Source organism: Manacus vitellinus, unplaced genomic scaffold (assembly GCF_001715985.3).
Source record: "Manacus vitellinus isolate BGI_N305 unplaced genomic scaffold, ASM171598v3 scaffold_16_pilon, whole genome shotgun sequence".
Lineage (NCBI taxonomy): Eukaryota > Metazoa > Chordata > Aves > Passeriformes > Pipridae > Manacus > Manacus vitellinus.
In genome coordinates, this window is record NW_021939189.1 from 12,004,867 (window position 1) to 12,025,866 (window position 21,000).

The following is a 21,000-nucleotide window of genomic DNA, read 5'->3' on the forward strand; positions in this document are numbered from 1 at the left end:
TGATCCCAGTGGAGGTACAATCTCCTTTGCTACTTTGTTTCTACTTGTTGCTCCTTCTGCGGCTGAATTGATGAGGAACAAACCCACTATACAGTAACAGCTTGTTTTAATGGGGATTTTCACAGCTCTCTGGAAACATCAGTTCCTGTAACAGATATTCAGTTGGTTTTGAAAGTAAATACTTAATTGTATTTCTTTTAAAAAATGTTTCAGGCATATGGCTCTGGTTGTGACATTGTTATTCTGGCAGATGACTTTGAATGTGTGCAAATTATTCCTGGTGCTAAACATGGAAACATCCAGGTCAGTTGTGTGGAGTGCTCCCAACGACAAGGCAGGGTAAGGATCTTAATAAATCTGTAAAGAATTTTTTAAAAATTGAATAAATTAAATAATTAAACAGCAACATAATACATTAATAGAATTAAAGAGTCAATTTTATGGCAAAGATTACGTTTTACTAATCTGTGACTTTCAGAGTGTGTGTTACTCTATGAATTCTTTCAATTTAATAGTGGGTGGGGCAGGGAAAGGGAAGGGGGTAGAGAAAGCAGAAGTCATCTTGTAACAATGATTTTTACTCCTTTCTGGGACCTGCAGTCACAGGTCTGTATTTAAATATTAAAAATAGAATTACATTTCTTGCTGTTTCTTGTAACTATTATTTAGTGATTTAGTGATACAAGATGGGATCTAGGAACACGCAGAGACACAGACACTAATAATTAATGCATTAGTTAGCTGTGAAGTAGACAGAGCATGAGCAGAAGCAGTGAAGGCATCAGCTTTCCCTTATACATGAACAGCAGTTGCCCTAGAAGAATATTCTCTATCTGATTGACAGTGTTTATGCCGCTGAACAAGATGCTTAGAGTTAAAATCTTAAAGGTGGGCTTATTCAGAAGTATGTATTTCTTAACTGCCTTAAGAAAATATACCTATAACAGTTAATTACATTTGTATTAATTTCACTTTTCTTGAGCATGGCACACAGAAGTAGTACTGGAAATTCTTCAGCTATTTTGGAATACTAAGGAACGCTTATTCTGCTTACCTCCTAATCATTCATTTGGAGTCTTCAACTTCTTTTTTTTTTCCCTCCCCCAGATTGCAGCATCATATGGAAATGCTGTTTGCATTTTTGAACCACTTGGTATAAATTCTCATAAAAGAAATTGTGTAAGTATGTATTTCATAATTGTAATTTGGTCTAGACTCTTAGAAGAAGTAGAAGTCTGGCTTTTATTAAATTATGTTGGCACACCAAAGATAAATGGATAAACAATTTTCCACCATTCCTAATAAAATTGGGTGGGCAGAATCTTCCACTGCATGACTTGGACTGTGGGCTGCACTTCTCCTAAGTTCACAACATCTTGTTTTTGAATCTCATACTGGAATGACATGGTGAGAAGTTGGTAAAACTTAACAAAACTGGATTTAGCACCCTACCACTGATTGTTTTTGCAACAGGCTTAATAGCAATTTCTTAGAGAAAGAAGTGTGTTTTGCTGTTGATATGAGAATTAATCCTTTACTGTTTTTAAACTACAGCAACTGAAGTGTCAGTGGCTTAAAACTGGGCAATTCTTCCTCAGTTCTATGACTTACAACCTGGCATGGGATCCTCAAGGTAATGCACAGCTTGTTCAACATTTTTAGTTAGAACAACTTGGACACAAAATATTTTTATTGTAACAAAGTGAGAGCATGAATATGGAAATATTAGATTACCTGTTTTCAGGCAGTGTTGCATAAAATGTGAGGCTACAGTTAAGATTTGTTAAGATACTGTGCCAAGTGTTTTTTTGAGTCTCTTATGCAAGATCCTGGTTTGGGAATCGCAGTGTTAAATTGCTAACTGACTTAAATTACTAATAATAATCATTTAGACAGAATTCTATCATAATTAAAGTCAGCAGTGTGCCCAGACACAGATCTTTATAAGATGTTTGTGTATTTATTTGAGGTGTGAATAGCTATTTAGCATCTGCAATATTCATTAGTAAATATGATTCTGTGATTCAAAGTCACAAAAAACTCCTTGATGTTCTTTCTTAAAAGGTATTATAAGTTAAAAATGTTTTGATAAAACCAACTGTATAATTTGATTGAATACCCTATCATATTTAAAATGGACTTGATAAAATTTAGTTTTCAATCTGTTTTGAATAATTTACAACAAAATGTGATGATAGGCTTCGTCTTTGCATATCCCTTCATCATCTTGTTTGTTAGCTTTGTTATTTCTCACTTTCAGGTAACAGGCTGCTGACAGCAACTGACTATTTGCAATTGTGGGCCCCTCCATCTAATGACATTCTAGAAGAAGATGAAGATGATGATCCCAACAATCAGATCAAAGATGATAAAGTTCTCCCAGTTCTAAATGACTGGAAATGTGTCTGGCAGTGCAAGTGAGATAATTTTTATTCTAAGACAAATTGCAATTCTACCTCACATATCAGCAATATCTTCTCTCCAAAACTGTATTTTTAAATGTGCTGTTAAATATCATAAAATTCAAAGAATATAAGTCACTCCAAATAAGAAATCCTCACTTTTTCAAGTGATCTATCATGAGATGGTTGAATAAAACCTAATCAAAGGCTTATCCAAACTGTACCACTGAAAATGTATCAGAATCATCTGTTTTCTCATCTGTGAGAGTAATGCTGAATATTGGATGAGACTGAGTAGAGGAGCAGTAACAGGCAGATAAGCTACACTGAGAGAGATAAGAGCTGCTTCCTGAATCTTAGGAGAGGGGGTCCTGAAACTTTCTATTTAGTTCTATTGGAGCTTCATGTTACAGAATTGTTTCCTGATCATCCATTTCCAAATATATGCAGACTTGGGAAGTAGCTGCCTCTGAACCTGTTTTCTGTGTAGTTTTCTGAAGCCATTTCAGATTTTACCCACAAAGCACTGCATAGGGAGCTTTCCTCTTAAAGTCATCTGACCATAACCTGTAATCACAAATAGCATCACATTTATGAGAAAGATATTTACTTTCGTTTCTTCCTACTATTCGTCTTGGTTTCACTGGGCGTAGAGGAGCAGGTGGGACAAACTTCACTTCTAGGATCTCATTAGATCTAACCTAGGCTTGCTGTACCCAGGCTTGCTGTACTTAAAACAATTTATTTTATGAGCTGTTTTTCTGTAAAACTGTGAAAATACTATTTTGTTTCATTATAGCAAATATTTTTATGCTTCTGCTATTTGTAAAGTATGCTTAAAGCAACAACTATAAAATACTAATATATTTCATTTAAATAATGAACAGTAACACTTAATCAACTGAAAACCTATGGAATAATACTCTAGAATAAATAGACCTTACCTAATTTGCTCTTGTGTTCTGTAGGACTGCAACATCAGTACATTTGATGTCATGGTCTCCTGATGGTGAATACTTTGCAACAGCTGGGAAGGTAAGGGTCAAAAAGGATAATTAAATAAGTTTTTGCAATGTTTTGCATTTATTTGACAGAAATAAGTAATATGAATAGTCCTGGACCATACACTCTATTATAGTCTAAGCAAAGGTAAATTATGATCTCATGTGTAATGCTGTGTTTTTGTGGAATTGCATGAATTTCAGAGCAAGAAATTGGATTTAGTTATGTAGTCTTACTGAATATAGTGATACAGACTTGTGTGTGTATATATATACACATATATATTTTTGATAAAGTATACTTAGATGTATTTTTAGATATGCATAAACATATTTTTCTAGTTCTGCTGAAAATAATGAGAATAAATATCAGATCATTATGATAGAACACATACACATTTAAACTAGTATAATATGCAGATGTCTGGATAAATTAGATAAGGTTTTCTATTTAGTGAATTCTGGGTTCAATTGTCAATTCTTAACTTCTATTTCAGTTTGCAATGTTTTTTTGTCAAATCCTTTATTCAAGAAAGGTTTTCAATTAATAATTCTCTTCAATACCACCCTCTCATTCAATGATTCCTGTTGGTTTACAAGTCTGGACAGGTAAGCATATGTTGCTTGCACTTAATCTTAGTTAAACAATGAGATGAATTTTAGTTCTGGGCCAAGTTTTCATGAATGCTACCAGAATGGCAGTTTCCTTATTATTTGAGGTTTTCCTTTTGTAACATTTTGAATTATAGCTAGCTAACCCCGTGGTTCTGTTGCTTTTTCTAGGATGACTGCCTCTTAAAGGTTTGGTATCCTATGACTGGTTGGAAATCATCTCTTCTGCCCCAAGAGAATGAAGAAAAGAGAAGATGCTCAGAGGATGTCCAATTCTCATTTGTTTATTTGGCACATCCTCGAGCAGTGACGGGGTTTTCGTGGCGGAACATTAGCAAGTACATGCCCAGGTTTGAAAGCTTTCTTTTTTTTTAAAAAAAACAAGCAACCTTTGATCAAATTTTTTTTTAATACTCTGATTAACGTTTTGCCATCAAGAACATGACATTTCTCTTCTTATTCTGTCAAGAAACAAGCTTCTGTCAAGCTTCCCATAAGCTTTGGTATTACCTCTTACAGCAGTGATAGTCGTGTTAACATTTAGTTGGGGGAGAAGCAGAAATTGAGATGAAACAATAACTACTCAATACATGTAAACTCCCCTAATTTCTGCTGTGTTCACATAGCTAAATTAATTCCACTGGCAGTAATCTGGATGTGTCTGCCTTAGGGGTTTGGTGTGCAATGTGTTACTCACGTCGTGTCTCGATGGCATCTGTCGGCTGTGGGCAGAGACACTGTTACCAGAAGATACTCTTCTGGGGGAGCAGATCTGTGAAACGAGCACTTCCAGCATTAGCAGCACCGTCTCTCAGTCTGGAAAGCAAAAGGACAAAATACAACAAGCACTAGAGGTACAAGTAAATACTGGATTTGTCGAGTTTTAATTTCAGGATTCTTAAAACTTTAAATACTTAAGGATGTAAAACTCTAAGAATGTGTATTACGTAGTCTTTACGTGCATAATAGAATAGGCTGAATTATTTCGTATCAGTTTTTGAAGTCTGTTACTAAACATTGAAAAAATCTGAGACTGCAACTCTACATTCAAGCTCCATGGTTTTAAAACTCAGTTTACTTTTTCTTTAGCTAACTAACAGTGATGGGAAGAGACAATGATTAATATGGAATAGTAGTGATAGTTTCATTCTGATTGGGTCTGAAGGTCTGTAATTATAAAAACAGTGGAAGGAGTAAATAAACTCTTTGAACTTTTAGTTACCTCGTTTCATAATTGCATTTCAAAAAAATGGTATTATGGGGCTCTAAATTTCGTTTCAGTGGCAGTTTTATCAAGACTATTAAGTTTACAGTAAGAGAAAACCTGTGAATATAAAAACAAGAAAAGAAAAGAAAACAGTCACCCCTTATTTGTAACTATTACAGTCAGACCAAGGTTTTACTTCTTACATGTCATGGTCATCAACAAATAGGAAGATTGGAATCAAGTACACTTTGGGCTGCTGAAACAGTTGTGCTCTCCACGTGCTCTCAGAAATTCTCAGTTGTACAAAAATAATTCATTATAAAATTATATTGTAAAAGTTACTGTTTTTAGATTGTTCTAATCTTATTTATTAATGTTATGCAAAATAGTGGGTATTTTTATGTTGTTGTTGGAGCCGATATTAAAGAAATTTCCTGGAGACTGTTAGAAGAGCTTTGCCTTTAGCCAAAAACAATGTACATTAAGTGTTACTAATCTCTGTTGAAATCTATTTAAAATAATCTTTTTGAACTCACTCATCATTTCTTTCGTAGAAGAAACATAAAAAGCTTTAGCTTTACGTAAGTGTGAATTTTTACCTTACTTTTTTTTTCAGTATTTCTCAGTTTATTTTTTATTACTATAACAGACAATTCACCAGTTGAAAAATATGAGAAAAGGACAAAGGAGATCTTCAGTTCTTGTTACCCACACGGATGTGCTGCCAGATCAGCAGGGGACTCACGAAGTTCAGCGTCACATTTCACACCATGCAAATGCACTGGGTCACTTCCACATAGCAGCAAGCATCAACCCTAACACAGGTGAAATACAACCACTTATTAAACTCTAATATATTTGCACAAAATGAAAAAAATAAAGGGAATTGAAATGCACATTCTTTGCTTTGCCTAACTGAATAAAGAGAATTTGTAGGAAGACTCTTATTTCACAAGTCTGTTACTTGGCATAGAGTTTTGTAAGACAAATGAAGCTGAATTTATTCTGAATACCTTCAGCACTTTTACAAGACAATTAAATTCATTTTTGCATGTCAGAAGGAAAAGAAACCTAAATTTCCAATTTGCTTGGTGTTTGATTCTTGGGTTTTGGGAGCCCATGGTATATGATGAATAGAGTAATTGTATTCTACAGAATATATAGTAGGGTTTTATAGAATATTGCATAATATTTTAAAAAATCTGTACATGAATGACAACACTGCGAAATATGAAACTGAGCAATTAGGCCTGTTGAATATCATTTACCATTCACATAAAAATAAATTTTCATGTAAATTTATTGCCATTAAAATACCTTTACTTTTTTTATTACAATTGCATGTAGAAACTTGATCTGTCACCTGCCTATTCTAATCTTATGGGCACAAATGATGTTATACCGAAAATAAGTTAAATGTGTGTATATATATATATGTATAAAAGATAAGCAGTTTAATATATAGCTTTTTTATTTGTTTTAAAATGTCCACAGATATTCCATCAGTCTTGGCTGGAACAGCTTTTAATATAGATGAAGGAAATGGCTTCGTTGTCCACTGGTTGAATAATAAAGAATTTAGTTTCACATCCTCCATTGAAGTATTTATGCAGCATTTAAGAAAAATTTCTGAACAACAACTAGAACAAGATTTTGATGTTGAAGTTGAAGAGGAAGAAGAAGTGGAAGAAAAAGAAAGAGGTTTACATATGAAATTAGACCATGGTTAGTTCTTATCAGATTGTCCTGCTCACAGGTTAAAAATATATTGTGTTTTGGATGGAAAGTGATGGAAAAATCTTTGCAATGGATAAAATGGCACAATTCTTTTCTGTTGCAGACTTGTCTATAGACAGAGAATCAGAGACAGGAACTGGTACAGGCTCCTCAGAACATGAAGATGGAGAAAGAGAGGGAAGCCCCAAAACCTCCCTGCTGGCAGGGCCACGAATGCCTCTTCCAACGGTTTTGTTAGATCGGAAAATTGATTTGCTCCTGACGGAATGGAACAGGAATCCAGACATGCTTTTTACTATCCATCCTGTTGATGGGACCTTTCTGGTGTGGCATGTGAAATATTTAGATGAATACAATCCAGGCATCTTCCGACAAGTTCAGGTATTATATATTTGAGATGGTTTTATTATTTATGATCTTAATCAACAAACAGTGTGTCCTTTCATACATCAATATGAATTTAATTAAGTACTTCCTGAGTTTGTATATTCTAATTTTTTCCTTTTTTATTTCTTTTTTAGGTTTCATTTTCTTCTAGGATTCCTGTTGCATTTCCCTCAGGAGATGCTAGTTCCCTTAGCAAAAATATTATGATGTATGCTTGCCCTATCTTTGTAAAAGATGCCAGTAGTGCTGCACAACAGAAGACAATGGACTTTCCAGATAATACTCTAGCAAGTAAAAGCTTTTCCCGGGACAGTGCAAATGTGAATATAATTTCTCCCATAGTAATGATGATTTCCAAACATATAGATGGCTCTCTAAATCAGTGGGCAGTTACTTTTGCTGATAAATCAGCCTTCACTACTGTACTCACTGTATCCCATAAATTTAGGTACTGTGGACACCGCTTCCATCTCAATGATCTTGCTTGCCATTCTGTGTTACCTTTGCTGCTCACATCTTCTCACCATAATGCTCTGTTAACTCCTGAGTCAGACAGTTCCTGGGACTCTGACAGGATAACCAGAATGATGGATCCCATCAAACATAAGAAAGGTTCTTCTAAGCAGCAACTTAAAAACGCAGCAACCCGTACATTCCATGACCCAAATGCCATCTACAGTGAGCTGATTCTGTGGCGTGTGGACCCCATAGGGCCTTTATCCTACACTGGAGGAGTGTCTGAATTGGCTCGAATTAACTCTCTCCACACCTCTGCTTTCTCTAATGTAGCCTGGCTTCCAACACTCATTCCCAGCTATTGCCTTGGTGAGTATATGTGGCATGTTTCTGTATAGGGTTAACATTGGCAGTGCTAGAATTAATTTGTTAAAATAAATTACTATTTTATTTGGACTATGTTTATATTAACTTTTCAAAAATTTCCTGGTATTGTGCAAATCAAGCATTTTTATTTAATTTGAGGCTAAGATATGGCAAAACACTTCCTGTGGTCTGAGTGTGTCTGCAGTCACTGTGGATCAGTTACTGACATTCAGTAACTCCTCTCTGTGACTAAGCACTCATTACTCTCGCAAAGAACAAGATGATGCCTTTCCTCAGAGCTTTAGGCAGCTTCCCTGAGTGTTCTCTGCATTGACACAGTATTAAAAATGCAGATGTTCTTTCTGATGGCTTAGGTGTCTGGGTTGCTGACCACATGCAGCTGCAGGAGGCACTGGGTTGAACAGAATTTGTAGTTGGACCATTTGAACATCAGAATTATCAAGAAAGATTTTCAGCCAAAATCTGCATTATCAAATTCTTTTATCATGCCAACTAAAAATTCTGCTTAGAAGATCCTGAAACAGCACTGAAATTCTTCAGACCATCAAGGGTTTACAAAAGCCCAGTTAGAACACAGAATATTTTTAAATAAATAGACTACATTAACTTTACAGAACTGCAAGCAATACTTTTTCAGATGTCCGACAGTACATCTGATGTGTAATGCCTAGGACAATTCTTTACTTTTTGGTTTTAATTTTGGGGCTTTCCATTGCAGTTAGGAAAACTATCTCATTACTCTATTCAGCCACTCACATACTTATTAACTATCACAAAGATGTTGTTATAGTAGTTGTCATCTTTGTAGACAGTACTAAATGCCATTTGCGCTGTGGATGTAATATTACATTTTATACTAATGCCAGGTGATTTTGTTATGCTCAGGCCAGACTTGCCTTTGCAATGATTAAATGGGTGTCAAAGATGATTTACAATCCAAAAATCCTAAATATGCTAAATATGCTTAATAAATGCATAACATATCTCTGATTTAAAATAAATATATTTGGTTTTCTCTGCTTACATAGTAACATTCTGTGCTGTCTGAGTCCCACACAGTGTTCTAAACACAAATAACGAGCTGCTTTCTTCTAGAGGAAAACGTATATCAGAATAGACAATCTCGTGTCAAGCCTGTCGTATTTGCTGTAGTGAAGCAAAAAATACACAATTTTTCATATGTTATTCAGAACTACAAATCTATTTCTCCCTCTACTTTTATATCTGCACTTTTAACTGCAGGGCAGAAGGAAATATTCATAGAGGTTAATTTTATGGAAAGTACCTAGAGACAATAAACAAGGAAAAAAGCAGTGGCTGATGTAACATTTCTGAGCACTTTACCTTTAGAGTCATACTCTGAATTGTCTCTGACAGCCCCTTCCTTTAGGTGTATTACAGACTGGGCATTGCATGTGTGAACAGTAACATATGTGAATTCAGCTTAGGTTATTGAACTTTAATGAGGAGTTTCATTTACATAAATGAGAAGAAATGGAGTTATTTCAAAGTTAAATAATGGTGTTTTAATACCACATTTGCTTAGGTTTTTTGCTTCAGTACTTCATGAAAATTATATCTGAATCATACTCAGATATTGTGGATTGTAATAGATTACCTGATGTCACTGACTGGCACTTTTTTCTTTATGCATATATTGTGTTTTCTGTCAGGTACATATTGCAACTCTGCCAGTGCTTGCTTTGTTGCATCAGATGGCAAAAACCTCAGGCTCTATCAAGCTGTTGTAGATGCACGAAAACTTCTGGATGAATTATCTGACCCTGAATCATCTGTAAGTTTGTGGCAGTTTGAGCCACATTAGAAATCTAAAATCCAAAAATAGCGTGATTTGAAAGTATTAAAATAAAACTAAAGTTAACTTATTTCCCCCGCTCCCTTCCAGTGGTTTGTCTTCAGTTAGCTGTGTGTGATTTTTGTGCCATTCCATGTACAAGATCTTACCTTGCATAGTTGCAGGTTTTGCACTGTGGGTAAACATTAGCAAACAGAAAGGCAACTGTTGCTACTAATAGTGTCTGGATCGAAACAAAATTTCCCAGACAAGTTTTCCCAACCTGTGGCAGGTGGGGAAAGGAAAAATAGAATTTCTCTCTTTGACTTCTCAAAAGAGGAGCCTAGAGCAAGGGGGAAGGTGAAGGACAGATGAGCAAGACAAAAGTGTATCCACCTAAGTTACATCTATATATGAGGAAGGACAGAGATGATGGAATATAAAGAAATTGGCAGCTTATTGCTAAGGGTAATATTAGCTGTTATTTTTTTTCTGTAAGAAGCAATTTTTCATCCTTTTTGTCTTTAATTTCTGTGACTTTAAGCAAAGTAAAGCCTGACCTTACACTGCTATTGTATAAACACATCTTTATCCCTTTTCCCCCGTTTCTCTGTTCTTTTATAAGCCATCCTGCAAGACAGAGCCTGTCAGCATTTAGATCAGTCTGAGAAATTTGTTCTAGGAGCAATGACTATGAACATTCCAGCAAAAATCAATACAGCCTTCAGCTTATATATGAGCTGTACTCATTTATTTTTTCATATGTGGCAACAAAACCTGAAGCTTGAAAAAGAAATGAATCAATATATTTGTTTCTCATTGCACAGATATTTTATACCGTGTTATGAAAGGATAAATCTTTAAGTAAATAACACTTAGCTTCCATAAAAACTGATGTATCATCCCCATGAGGAGCTGCCAACTCACAACAGTGCGAATGTCTAAACATATTATTCTTGAGTGATAAAGTGACAACAGGAAGAAGTCTGTTACAGTTTCTGCCAGCAAGGAAAATTGAAGCATCAGTTTATCATAAGTGACTGCAGTTTTCTTCTGTCCAAAGGAAAAATACACTAATTTTTTCACATTTTCCTCTGTTTCAGAAACTTATTGGGGAGGTGTTTAATATTGTGAGCCAACAATCAACTGCTCGTCCAGGATGTATTATTGAACTCGATGCAATAACTAACAAAGTAAATAAATGGTTAACTCTTTAAGAGTATCACATAAAGGTGTTTAATACCTTTGTTAATTAACCTAATCTGTTGGAAAGAGGTAAAAGAGGTGACATTTCTTTATGGTGATAATGACTGTGTTGAATTTCTGTGAATATTGAGATACTTTGAACATTTTGGTAAGCCAACTTCCTGTTAGCTGCTAAGAGCTCAAAGCTCATTTTTAGAGTTTGACAATATTTTCTAAGCATAATTCTTGATGAAAACAAAACTCAACTAAAGACTGTTTTCCAAGCCATCATAATTTAAAGGAAAATAATTACAATCCCCTCAAACCCAAACAAACAACAACAAAAAAATAACAACATTAAAAAGCCCAAACCTAAAAACTAGATCTAACTATTCCAAAATGTAAGAATGTTAGCCAGGTATGACTTAAGTTTTTTTGTTTGTCTTGTAAGACAAATTTGTATCTATTAACTAATACAGCTGTACTTTTCAAACAGTGAGCAGGTGTAATTAAACCTTGTTGCTACTCAGTTATTTTGATCATACATTTCCAGTGCTGTTTCATGTTAGGAAGCAGCCTGTGAAAACAATGAGTTTTACCATTTCTTAATTACACACCTGTGGGGTTTTGACATGTATATTTTTCTATTGTCAATAAATTTCCATGTCTTTTAAGTACTAATAACATAGGATCTTCAATTTTAAGTTCATATTTACAGAATATTTTCCTAGAATTTTTATAAATGAGTACAGAGAATATTGTCTTCCCTTGTTTCTCTGGAAAAAAGAGGATGTTTTGCAACATGAAAACTTCATCATCACTGTTTTTGGGGAGCATATTTTTCCTTGCCAACAGGGAAGGATTTCAGTGTGAGCAACCTTTTTGTAGGGAGCTAGAGTTACTGCAAAGAAATCTGTTGCTGTCAGAAAGGACAGATGTCAAGATATTTGACAGAAAGAAAATCTGCAATTTGTTCCCTTTTTCAGATTTCCCAAGCAATTCACTGCAGACATGTCTTCCTACTGAAGAGGGATAAAAATCTAAGCGTTTTTGCCACTGTCATTTCTTCAAGGCCAAAGAATAAAAACCAAACCAATACTAATTAATCTGTCAATAACTGTGACAAAAGTATTATTACAAAATTCATCTGGCACGGTACATCTGGGTGGATTTGAATATACAAATAATAGGTTCTAGAATATGCGTAGAATATTCTTAATATAAAATGAAAATGTTTAGTTTTTCTGATGCATTAACATAATTTTCAACATTATAAAAGAAAGTGTTCCTCATTATTAGCTGGATTGCACGAAGGAAATAATTGCATGAGTACAAAATGTTTCTGTACTGTTCTGGAAGCATAACTATTGCTCAATGTTTCAGTGTGGCTCAAACACACAATTGCTTCATGTCTTCCAAGAAGACTTCATTTTGGGATACAAGCCACATAAGGAAGATGTGGAAGGGAAGGAAACTGAGATATTTTTCCAGCCATCACAAGGTATAGCATAAACTATAACTAATACGAATTAAGTAGGTACCAAAAATGTTCTTAAAGAATACTGAAATCTAGCTAGCATGTGCTAATTTACTTTTTAATGAGAATCTGTAGAATTCAGTAAAATGGCTGTTTTGTGTTTTTCATATGAATTACTGTTTACATGGAATTAAACAAAAGCATTCTAATTGAAGAATTTTGAGTTCCAAGAACATTTTAACCTGTATGAAAAAGTACATTTTTCGAAGTGCTGTATGTTTTATACAAAAATAGGAAAAAATAGAACAGAAGCATATTTTCTGCATCAATATGTAGTTCCAGGTCATGATGGGAATATATCTGACTTTCGAGTTAATGCAATAGAAAGTCACTGGGTAATTTGGTTATAGACTTAAAACTTTAAAAGAAAAAGGAAGAAAGCAGGTGGGTGAAAGGAGTCTTTACAATCTGACAAAATAATTCAAACTGACTGGGAAGGCAAATATCTAATAAATTAGATTTGTCACTAATACTCAGATTGTCTGTAAGTCAGTATCTATTTTTGTAATTCTTCTGTGGCCATAAGCAAACAAAATGTCAATTAAAGCATATTACTAATGGTACTGTTTGAGTATTTGGTTTTATAATCAAACAATTTCTTTCAAAGATGAAAACAGGGTTTTTTTATTATTAATAGTTAATAGAGAATCTTTTGTTATGGAAAAATTATTTAGGTTGAATGTAAAATTCATGACAGTGATAATATGTTTAAATTACAGGGTATCGTCCACCACCTTTCTCAGAGAAGTTTTACCTTGTAGTAATTGAAAAAGATAGTAATGGCTGTTCTGTTCTTCAGATGTGGCATCTTCATCTCAAGTCTGTGCAAGCTTGTTTAGGTGAGTGAGTGACTGTAACATTTTTAGAGAGACATTTCTTTCATATTATTTCAAGTAAAACTTAAAGATTGGTGGTTTATTTTAAAACCATTAATCAATGCAGTAGAAGCAATGAGATTTCTTACAAACACTGATTGCATTCTATGCCAATGACAATATATAAATTTTTTGATGGAGTGAGTAATGTACTTAAGCACTGAAATCTTTATTTCAGACTATCAGAATTTCAGAATGTTATGGATATCTTAAAATTATTAGTCACAGCATGCAATAAAACTGACACTGCCTGCACACATCATATAATTTTCTGTGTAACTCAAGCACTGATAAAAACAAATAAATTTGATTAAAGGGTATTCATGTCTTGTCCTTATAAACAATTTTTTTAACATTCTTAGCATTTTTTTTTATACAGCAAAACCAACCGAAACATCTTCATCAGATAATAAGCTTAGTGTACCTGAGCAAAAGACTGTGGATTCTTCTCCAGATGTATCACCTGGCATAAGTCCCATTCCACGATCTTCATCCATTGCTAATCTTCAGACTGCTAGTAAACTCATCCTGAGCTCCAGACTCGTGTACAGCCAACCTCTGGATCTTCCTGTTGGTGTAGAAGTAGTGAGAGCAACTCCTTCAGCAGGTAGCTTTAACATTTTTTTCTATCCAGTTGATCCACTGATTTACCTCCTAGTTTATAGGATTGTATCTCCCCAGCCTGTCACATTCTGAGTTACTGATACAGGAAGTTCAGGACTAAAAATGTGCTTTCAAATCATTGTGCCCATGTCATGTTCTTCTTCAATAACGGTTTCAAGACCCCACAGGAGAGCTATTCTTGAAACTTACTGCTCTAATAGTTAGAAATTTAACTTTTAACCTTAATTTGTTAATAAACAATTTATACCTGCTTGTTCATCTGTCAGCATTACTGTGTTTGGTAGGTAGTGCTTTTTATCACCTGATACACTTACAGCTTCTTCTGTTTGTCTGTCTTTCTGTCTCTCCTGTTGTGTTTTTTTCCCTTTCCCTCTTTTGTTTCATTTTGGTAGGCTATATAAGACTAATCTTAATATCCTTAATCTCATCTGATTAAGGCTTTGTATTCCTTTTGTTGTTCAATTCCAATTTATCATATTTGAATAGTGACCAAAAATGCAGACAATAAGTATTGTTCAAGCTGCAAGACTTAATGTTAACCAGCCTTAATGTTACTTGCCCTTACCCAACTCCAAATTAAAAAACTAATACCAGGTTGTAAGATCTCTTGCAGTAGGTAGACAGTGTTATGTCTGCCTTATTCATGAAGGCATCCTACTATATATTACTAAAAGTAAATGTGTTTGTTCCAACTTCAGGTCACTTGAGTTCTTCATCAATATACCCAGTCTGCCTTGCACCTTATTTGATAGTAACGTCGTGTTCAGACAACAAAGTGCGGTTCTGGAGATGCACTGTAGAGACAGACCTGAACAGCAACAATGAAGAAAAGGAAACATATCACTGGAGAAAATGGCCTTTGATGAATGATGAAGGAGAAGACAACAGCAGCACAGTGAGCTTAGTAGGAAGGCCGGTTGCTGTGAGCTGTTCTTACACGGGACGTCTCGCAGTAGCCTACAAACAGCCCATACAGCATAATGGCTTTGTTTCCAAAGAATTTTCCATGCATGTTTGTATACTTGAATGTGAGTCTACAGGAGGATCAGAATGGGTATTGGAACAGACAATTCATCTGGATGATTTAGTTAAGGTTGGAAGTGTACTTGATTCAAGGATCAGTGTAGATAGTAATTTATTTGTTTACAGTAAATCAGATGCATTTTTGAATAAAGACAGATACCTGGTGCCCAGTATCAAGCATTTGGTGCATTTGGACTGGGTTTCAAAAGAAGATGGTTCACATATACTGACAGTTGGAGTTGGTGCCAACATCTTCATGTATGGAAGACTTTCAGGAATTGTAACAGATCAAACGAGCAGCAAAGAGGGAGTAGCTGTTATTACCTTGCCACTAGGTGGGAGCATAAAACAAGGTGTAAAGTCAAAGTGGGTGTTGCTTAGGTCCATTGATTTGGTATCATCTGTGGATGGCACTCCTTCACTGCCTGTTTCCTTGTCCTGGGTGAGAGATGGCATCCTGGTAGTGGGGATGGACTGTGAAATGCACGTTTATGCCCAGTGGAAACACGCTGTCAAGTTTGGTGATGGAGAAAGTGATGTTTTTACTGCTGAAGACTCAACAACACAAGATCCACTTAAAACAAGCTTGATAATGAAGAAGACCAGTGTAATTGATGGGGCAGGTGTTGTGGATGATGTTTTTGGCACTCCAACAGTAATTCAGGATGGAGGCCTCTTTGAAGCTGCTCATGTTCTTTCACCTACTCTACCCCAGTATCATCCAACCCAGTTATTAGAACTTATGGATCTGGGTAAAGTTCGCCGAGCCAAAGCCATTCTATCCCACTTAGTTAAATGTATTGCGGGAGAAGTTGCAATAGTTAAAGACACAGAAGCTGGAGAAGGGACTGGTACTAAACGCCACCTGTCTCGCACCATCAGCGTCAGTGGCAGTACTGCAAAGGACACCATCACTGCTGGCAAAGATGGCACTCGAGACTACACCGAGATAGACTCGATCCCCCCACTGCCACTGTATGCACTGCTGGCTGCAGATCAGGATGCCACCTATGTGTCTGAAGAAACTTCTAAAATACCTCAGGGCTCTGAAGACCAGGCTAAGAGAAAAACAGAGGATCAGTACTCAGATCTGTTCCAGATTCAACCTGTTACAACCGAAGACTTTATAGATTTTGAGCCTGAGAAGAGGGAGAGTAAATCCAAAGTTATTAATCTGTCACAGTACGGTCCAACTTACTTTGGCCGAGAACACGCGAGTGTCCTTTCAAGCCACCTGATGCACTCCAGTCTGCCAGGCCTCACTCGACTGGAGCAGATGTTCCTTGTAGCTTTGGCAGACACTGTGGCCACAACGAGCACTGAACTAGATGAGAACAGAGATAAAAATTACTCAGGTTAGTAACTGACATTATTGAATTAACATTCTTGTTAATTCAATAAACCTCAGCAAAGGTAAACTTAGTCCTTGGGTCTTTGGGGATAACACACCTGAAATCTAGCATCAGTTATTCAGATTAGATACTGTAAGAAAGAAAATAAAATACGAATCTCTACTTATATTTCATGCATAATAAATAACCTGTGGTTCAGGCTCTTGGCAAGCTTAGAAACATACATTCCTCATACACTGTATATGATAACTTGTATATATGTCTCTTGTAGTTCAAAAGTCAGTATTTTGTATTTCACAGGAAGAGATACCTTAGATGAATGTGGCTTACGATACTTGTTGGCGATGCGCTTGCACACTTGCCTTCTGACATCGCTGCCACCGCTGTACCGAGTTCAACTGCTTCACCAAGGTAATCCTCAGAGAAAGTATTGCTTCCATTTGATCCCCTTGAGCTGACAGGCTCTGGTAATGTTTTATTTATAATATATTTCTATTATCTGCATATTAATTTTCTATTTCGTTAAGGCCATTATCTTGCAAAGGCTTAGTACAGACTTCCCTATGTGCACTGTAAATAGCAAAAAAAGGATAACTCTAGAGCAGATTCTGGCCTGTTCAGTTTGAGGCATAAGTTCTCCAAACAGAGAAAATACGTAATTCAGTGTTTGTGCTGGAGGAATGAACACTTCTTTACATTAGCTTGGCTTTATCTTACCTTAAAGATTGTTTTATCATTTTCATCACTGCCTTTTTTTCCCTTGCTCAATACGAGTAAACGCTGTTGTAAAATACAGGAAAGAAAAGTAGTTACCACCTAAAAAGGAGAGACAAGCATTTCTGGCCCAGAATGGGTCTGCTTCTGTGATAACAGAATGCTTTTCCTTCAGTCTTTCAACATGTAAGTTTAGTACATTTATGAGTGGGGTGCTGGAAGGTTACAAAAGAAGCACTGAGGAGAGGTTATCCCTAACAGGCAAAAAAGATATTTCAGCTGTTCCTTTAACAGCTCTACCTCCTGTTGAGGAAAACAGTCTCTCTCAACTCTACCCAACTCTTGGGCTGGAGATCCCATTTTTCCTCTCTGACATATTCCATTTGCTTATTAACAAGTCAGTCTTCTGAATGTTATTGGTTTGTGTTATTGTTTAGGCCTGTCTACTTGCCATTTTGCATGGGCTTTTCACTCTGAGGCCGAGGAGGAGTTGATCAATATGATTCCTGCTATCCAGAAGGGAGACCCACAGTGGTCTGAATTAAGAGCTATGGGTATTGGTTGGTGGGTCAGGAATATCAACACGCTCCGAAGGTGCATTGAGAAGGTACTTTTTATTGCTCACAATTTATCCTTACATGCTGTTAGTTGTGCCTTCACAGGTGTGCATGGTGAGTTGTGTAAGCAGGTTCCTTTGTACTCCAGCCCAGCAGGAGACTGCATAATTAGTTTTTCTATGCCAGCTGATGTTGGCAGTCCTGCCTTACAAATGTCATTATTCAGTAGTAAGATAAAATTCAACTGATCTTGGGAAAAGCCATTTTTGAAACGCCTAAATTCTCTCCCCCACATATTTTATAGTATGTTAAAGATCATATTAGGTACTCTGTTTCAAGAAAAATCTTGCTTTCAGGTATGAGACAGTCTACAGATTTAAACAGGTAATAATGCTTTCAGTTCAGCAGTAGGTTTTCTATGAGAAATGTATCTATCTAAAAATATTAGTCAATAAAAACCTATATAAAGGATTTTTTTGCAAGTGTATTGTTTATAATGAAGTCCTATAGAACATAAAATAACTGAACTGCAAATAAATACAGATTTTACTCTTCTGAAGAGTTACAAAATTACTGGGTTTTGGCAATATATACCTATATTATGTAAAACCAAAATAACACTAAATCTCATTTGTGTGCAGAGTTTTCTTGTGAGAGGTCTAAAATGGATAAAGTGCAATGTATTTTCGAAATAATAGCTAAAACCACTTCCCACAGCTACCAACAAAGTTGAAATCTCATTAAATAATACAAATTTCAGCTTTCTTATAACTTGATGTTTGATGGATTTGTACAGTTACTACATTTGCTTTGAATTACAGCAAGAAATGCAATCTTTAAAATATCTGTGGAACACTACTTACTACTCTATTAAATTTGCAAGTTCATCTAATGAAAAAAATACATTTTTTTAAGTTACAGGAAATCAAAGAATCCAGGAGCAAAACAATTATCCTAGTACTCCAAATCAAATGCAATTACATCTGATTCCTGTATAAAACCCAAACTGTTCTTTAAGCTAATACTGTTATTAGCTTAAGTATTTTTAAATAATGCCTTGCCAGATGAATTTCACCTAATAGTATTAGTTACTGTAACACTTTTGAAGAAAATATTTTTATTTGCACATTCATATCCCACTATTGCTCTCTGCAATAGTGCTGGTTTTCTGACTCTTAAAAGCATTTACAGTAGAGAGCTCTGTTACATGTGAGTAAAACATTCTCACAGAAGTTACTTTGTTGGTTTGTAGAGATAATGCGGTCACTAAACCATCCTCCCTGTTAAACAGCTAAAGAACACGAGTTATGTAGGTAAAGGCAACCTTTTATATTTCCATTAGTAATAGTAGGCTTTGTTTACTACAGGTTGCAAAAGCTTCATTCCAGAGGAACAATGACGCCTTAGATGCTGCACTTTTTTACCTTGCTATGAAGAAAAAGGCAGTGGTGTGGGGTCTGTTCAGGTGAGTTCTGCTAACTGTAAGTTTGGTAAAATCTTAATGGAACCAGGAATGCAAAGCAGAATTCATTCAAGATTAGAGTTTAATTTCAAGTAATGTTGCTCAAGTGATAGTATGCTAAGGTTATGTAATAAATAGCTGTATACATTGCATTTCTCTATGCAGGTCCCAGCATGATGAAAAGATGACTGCCTTTTTCAGCCACAACTTCAATGAAGATCGATGGCGTAAAGCTGCTTTAAAAAATGCTTTTGCTTTGTTGGGAAAACAACGTTTTGAGCAGTCAGCTGCATTTTTCTTGCTGGCAGGTTCACTAAAAGATGCTATAGAGGTATCTGCTTTTGAGAAATTAAGTTTCAGTTTCTAATTTGACCTATGTAGCTACATCCTTGCACGCTGTTCTCTGATGAAGTTTTCACAAATTGCAGCAGCACAAAATGGGATGGTATGTCCACACAGGAGCCCCTTGTGCCCTGCAGACATACCATTTACCTCCACACTACTGTGAAAAGTGTCATGGAAGCTGATCTGAAGGCCAGAATAATTGTTCAGATACATCAGTGCTCAGTGGAAGCACTCTTGGGAATACTAGTAGTGACCTTTCTGGCAAAACTCAGTTTGATCAACACAGTTAAACTGTGGCAGTGTGTTCAGCCTCCAGCTATTCTGCATGACCTACTGATACTACATTGAGTAGAAAAAGAAGTCAAGCAGCCCAGGGATCCCTTTTCAGTGCAGCTGTGATGTTCTTGTCGCGTGGGAGGTGGGAGCTGTAACCAGGATCATAAGCTAAGCAGTACCTCTCAGGAGAGTATGGCAATTAGAGAATCTTTAGTTATCCTGCCTATTTCTATGCAGTATGTTTGTTTTCACTGGAGAATGTATTTTCCTCTGAGATGTAATTCTGCACACAAGACAGTGTGAAAAATATCTTACCAGTGATGTAATAACATTAAAGTTGGAGGGTACAATTATACTAGTAGATAGAATAAAAATAGACATTTTTACTTCTGCCATATTAATTTTTTACATGCTGATGTACCACTACGCCTATCACAATTCCTGAAATAGGGAAAAGTACACCTCTTTGCAAACAGAAGAAAATATCTTACTTGGATATAGAGTACTTGTCACATTTTTGACCCAAAGATTAATTTATACTTTAAAGAACAGATATGATGAGAAAAAAAAAAATCTGTCTTGTAAACATATATTGCTATTCACTTTATTTTATAAAACAACCTTTTCCTCATAAAACAACTTTTTCCCTACTGCTTATCATAGGTGTGCCTTGAGAAAATGGAAGACATCCAGCTGGCTATGGTCATTGCTCGTCTGTATGAATCAGAGTTTGAAACCTCTGTCACATACACCTCCATCCTTTATGAAAAGATTTTGGGTTGCCAGAAGGATGGAACCGGGTTTAGTTGTACTAAACTGCATCCTGATCCGTTTCTGAGAAGCATTGCATACTGGATAATGAAAGATTACACACGAGCACTGGATACATTATTGGAACAAACACCTAAAGATGATGATGAAAACCCAGGTAAGGAATAACATTAGTGTGTTGGGACAAACTTTTTAAGAGGAGAAGGAGAAATACTAAAGAAAAATATAAAAATCTTTTTCCAATTTTTTTCTGAGGATTCTCTCCAACCCTCTAACACCAGACTTGGTTCCTGGT

The 21,000-nt window shown here is 35.7% G+C and overlaps 1 protein-coding gene across 1 annotated transcript in view; it reads left to right on the forward strand.

Annotated features, from left to right (window-relative positions):
- Positions 1-214: 214 nt before the first annotated feature.
- The window catches only part of DMXL2 (Dmx like 2), a 38,842-nt gene continuing 18,056 nt past the window's right edge, over positions 215-21,000 (forward strand). Inside the window, exons 1-22 of the mRNA XM_018069753.2 lie at positions 215-339; positions 1,108-1,179; positions 1,555-1,633; positions 2,261-2,417; positions 3,371-3,437; positions 4,187-4,365; positions 4,686-4,869; positions 5,872-6,046; positions 6,717-6,947; positions 7,063-7,340; positions 7,481-8,171; positions 9,863-9,984; positions 11,088-11,177; positions 12,553-12,670; positions 13,426-13,545; positions 13,961-14,188; positions 14,904-16,583; positions 16,881-16,991; positions 17,732-17,901; positions 19,219-19,316; positions 19,479-19,644; positions 20,598-20,862. Of these exons, the coding sequence (XP_017925242.1) occupies positions 1,603-1,633; positions 2,261-2,417; positions 3,371-3,437; positions 4,187-4,365; positions 4,686-4,869; positions 5,872-6,046; positions 6,717-6,947; positions 7,063-7,340; positions 7,481-8,171; positions 9,863-9,984; positions 11,088-11,177; positions 12,553-12,670; positions 13,426-13,545; positions 13,961-14,188; positions 14,904-16,583; positions 16,881-16,991; positions 17,732-17,901; positions 19,219-19,316; positions 19,479-19,644; positions 20,598-20,862 (5,161 nt within the window). The 5' untranslated portion in view covers positions 215-339; positions 1,108-1,179; positions 1,555-1,602. The remainder of the gene's footprint in view (positions 340-1,107; positions 1,180-1,554; positions 1,634-2,260; positions 2,418-3,370; positions 3,438-4,186; positions 4,366-4,685; positions 4,870-5,871; positions 6,047-6,716; positions 6,948-7,062; positions 7,341-7,480; positions 8,172-9,862; positions 9,985-11,087; positions 11,178-12,552; positions 12,671-13,425; positions 13,546-13,960; positions 14,189-14,903; positions 16,584-16,880; positions 16,992-17,731; positions 17,902-19,218; positions 19,317-19,478; positions 19,645-20,597; positions 20,863-21,000) is intronic.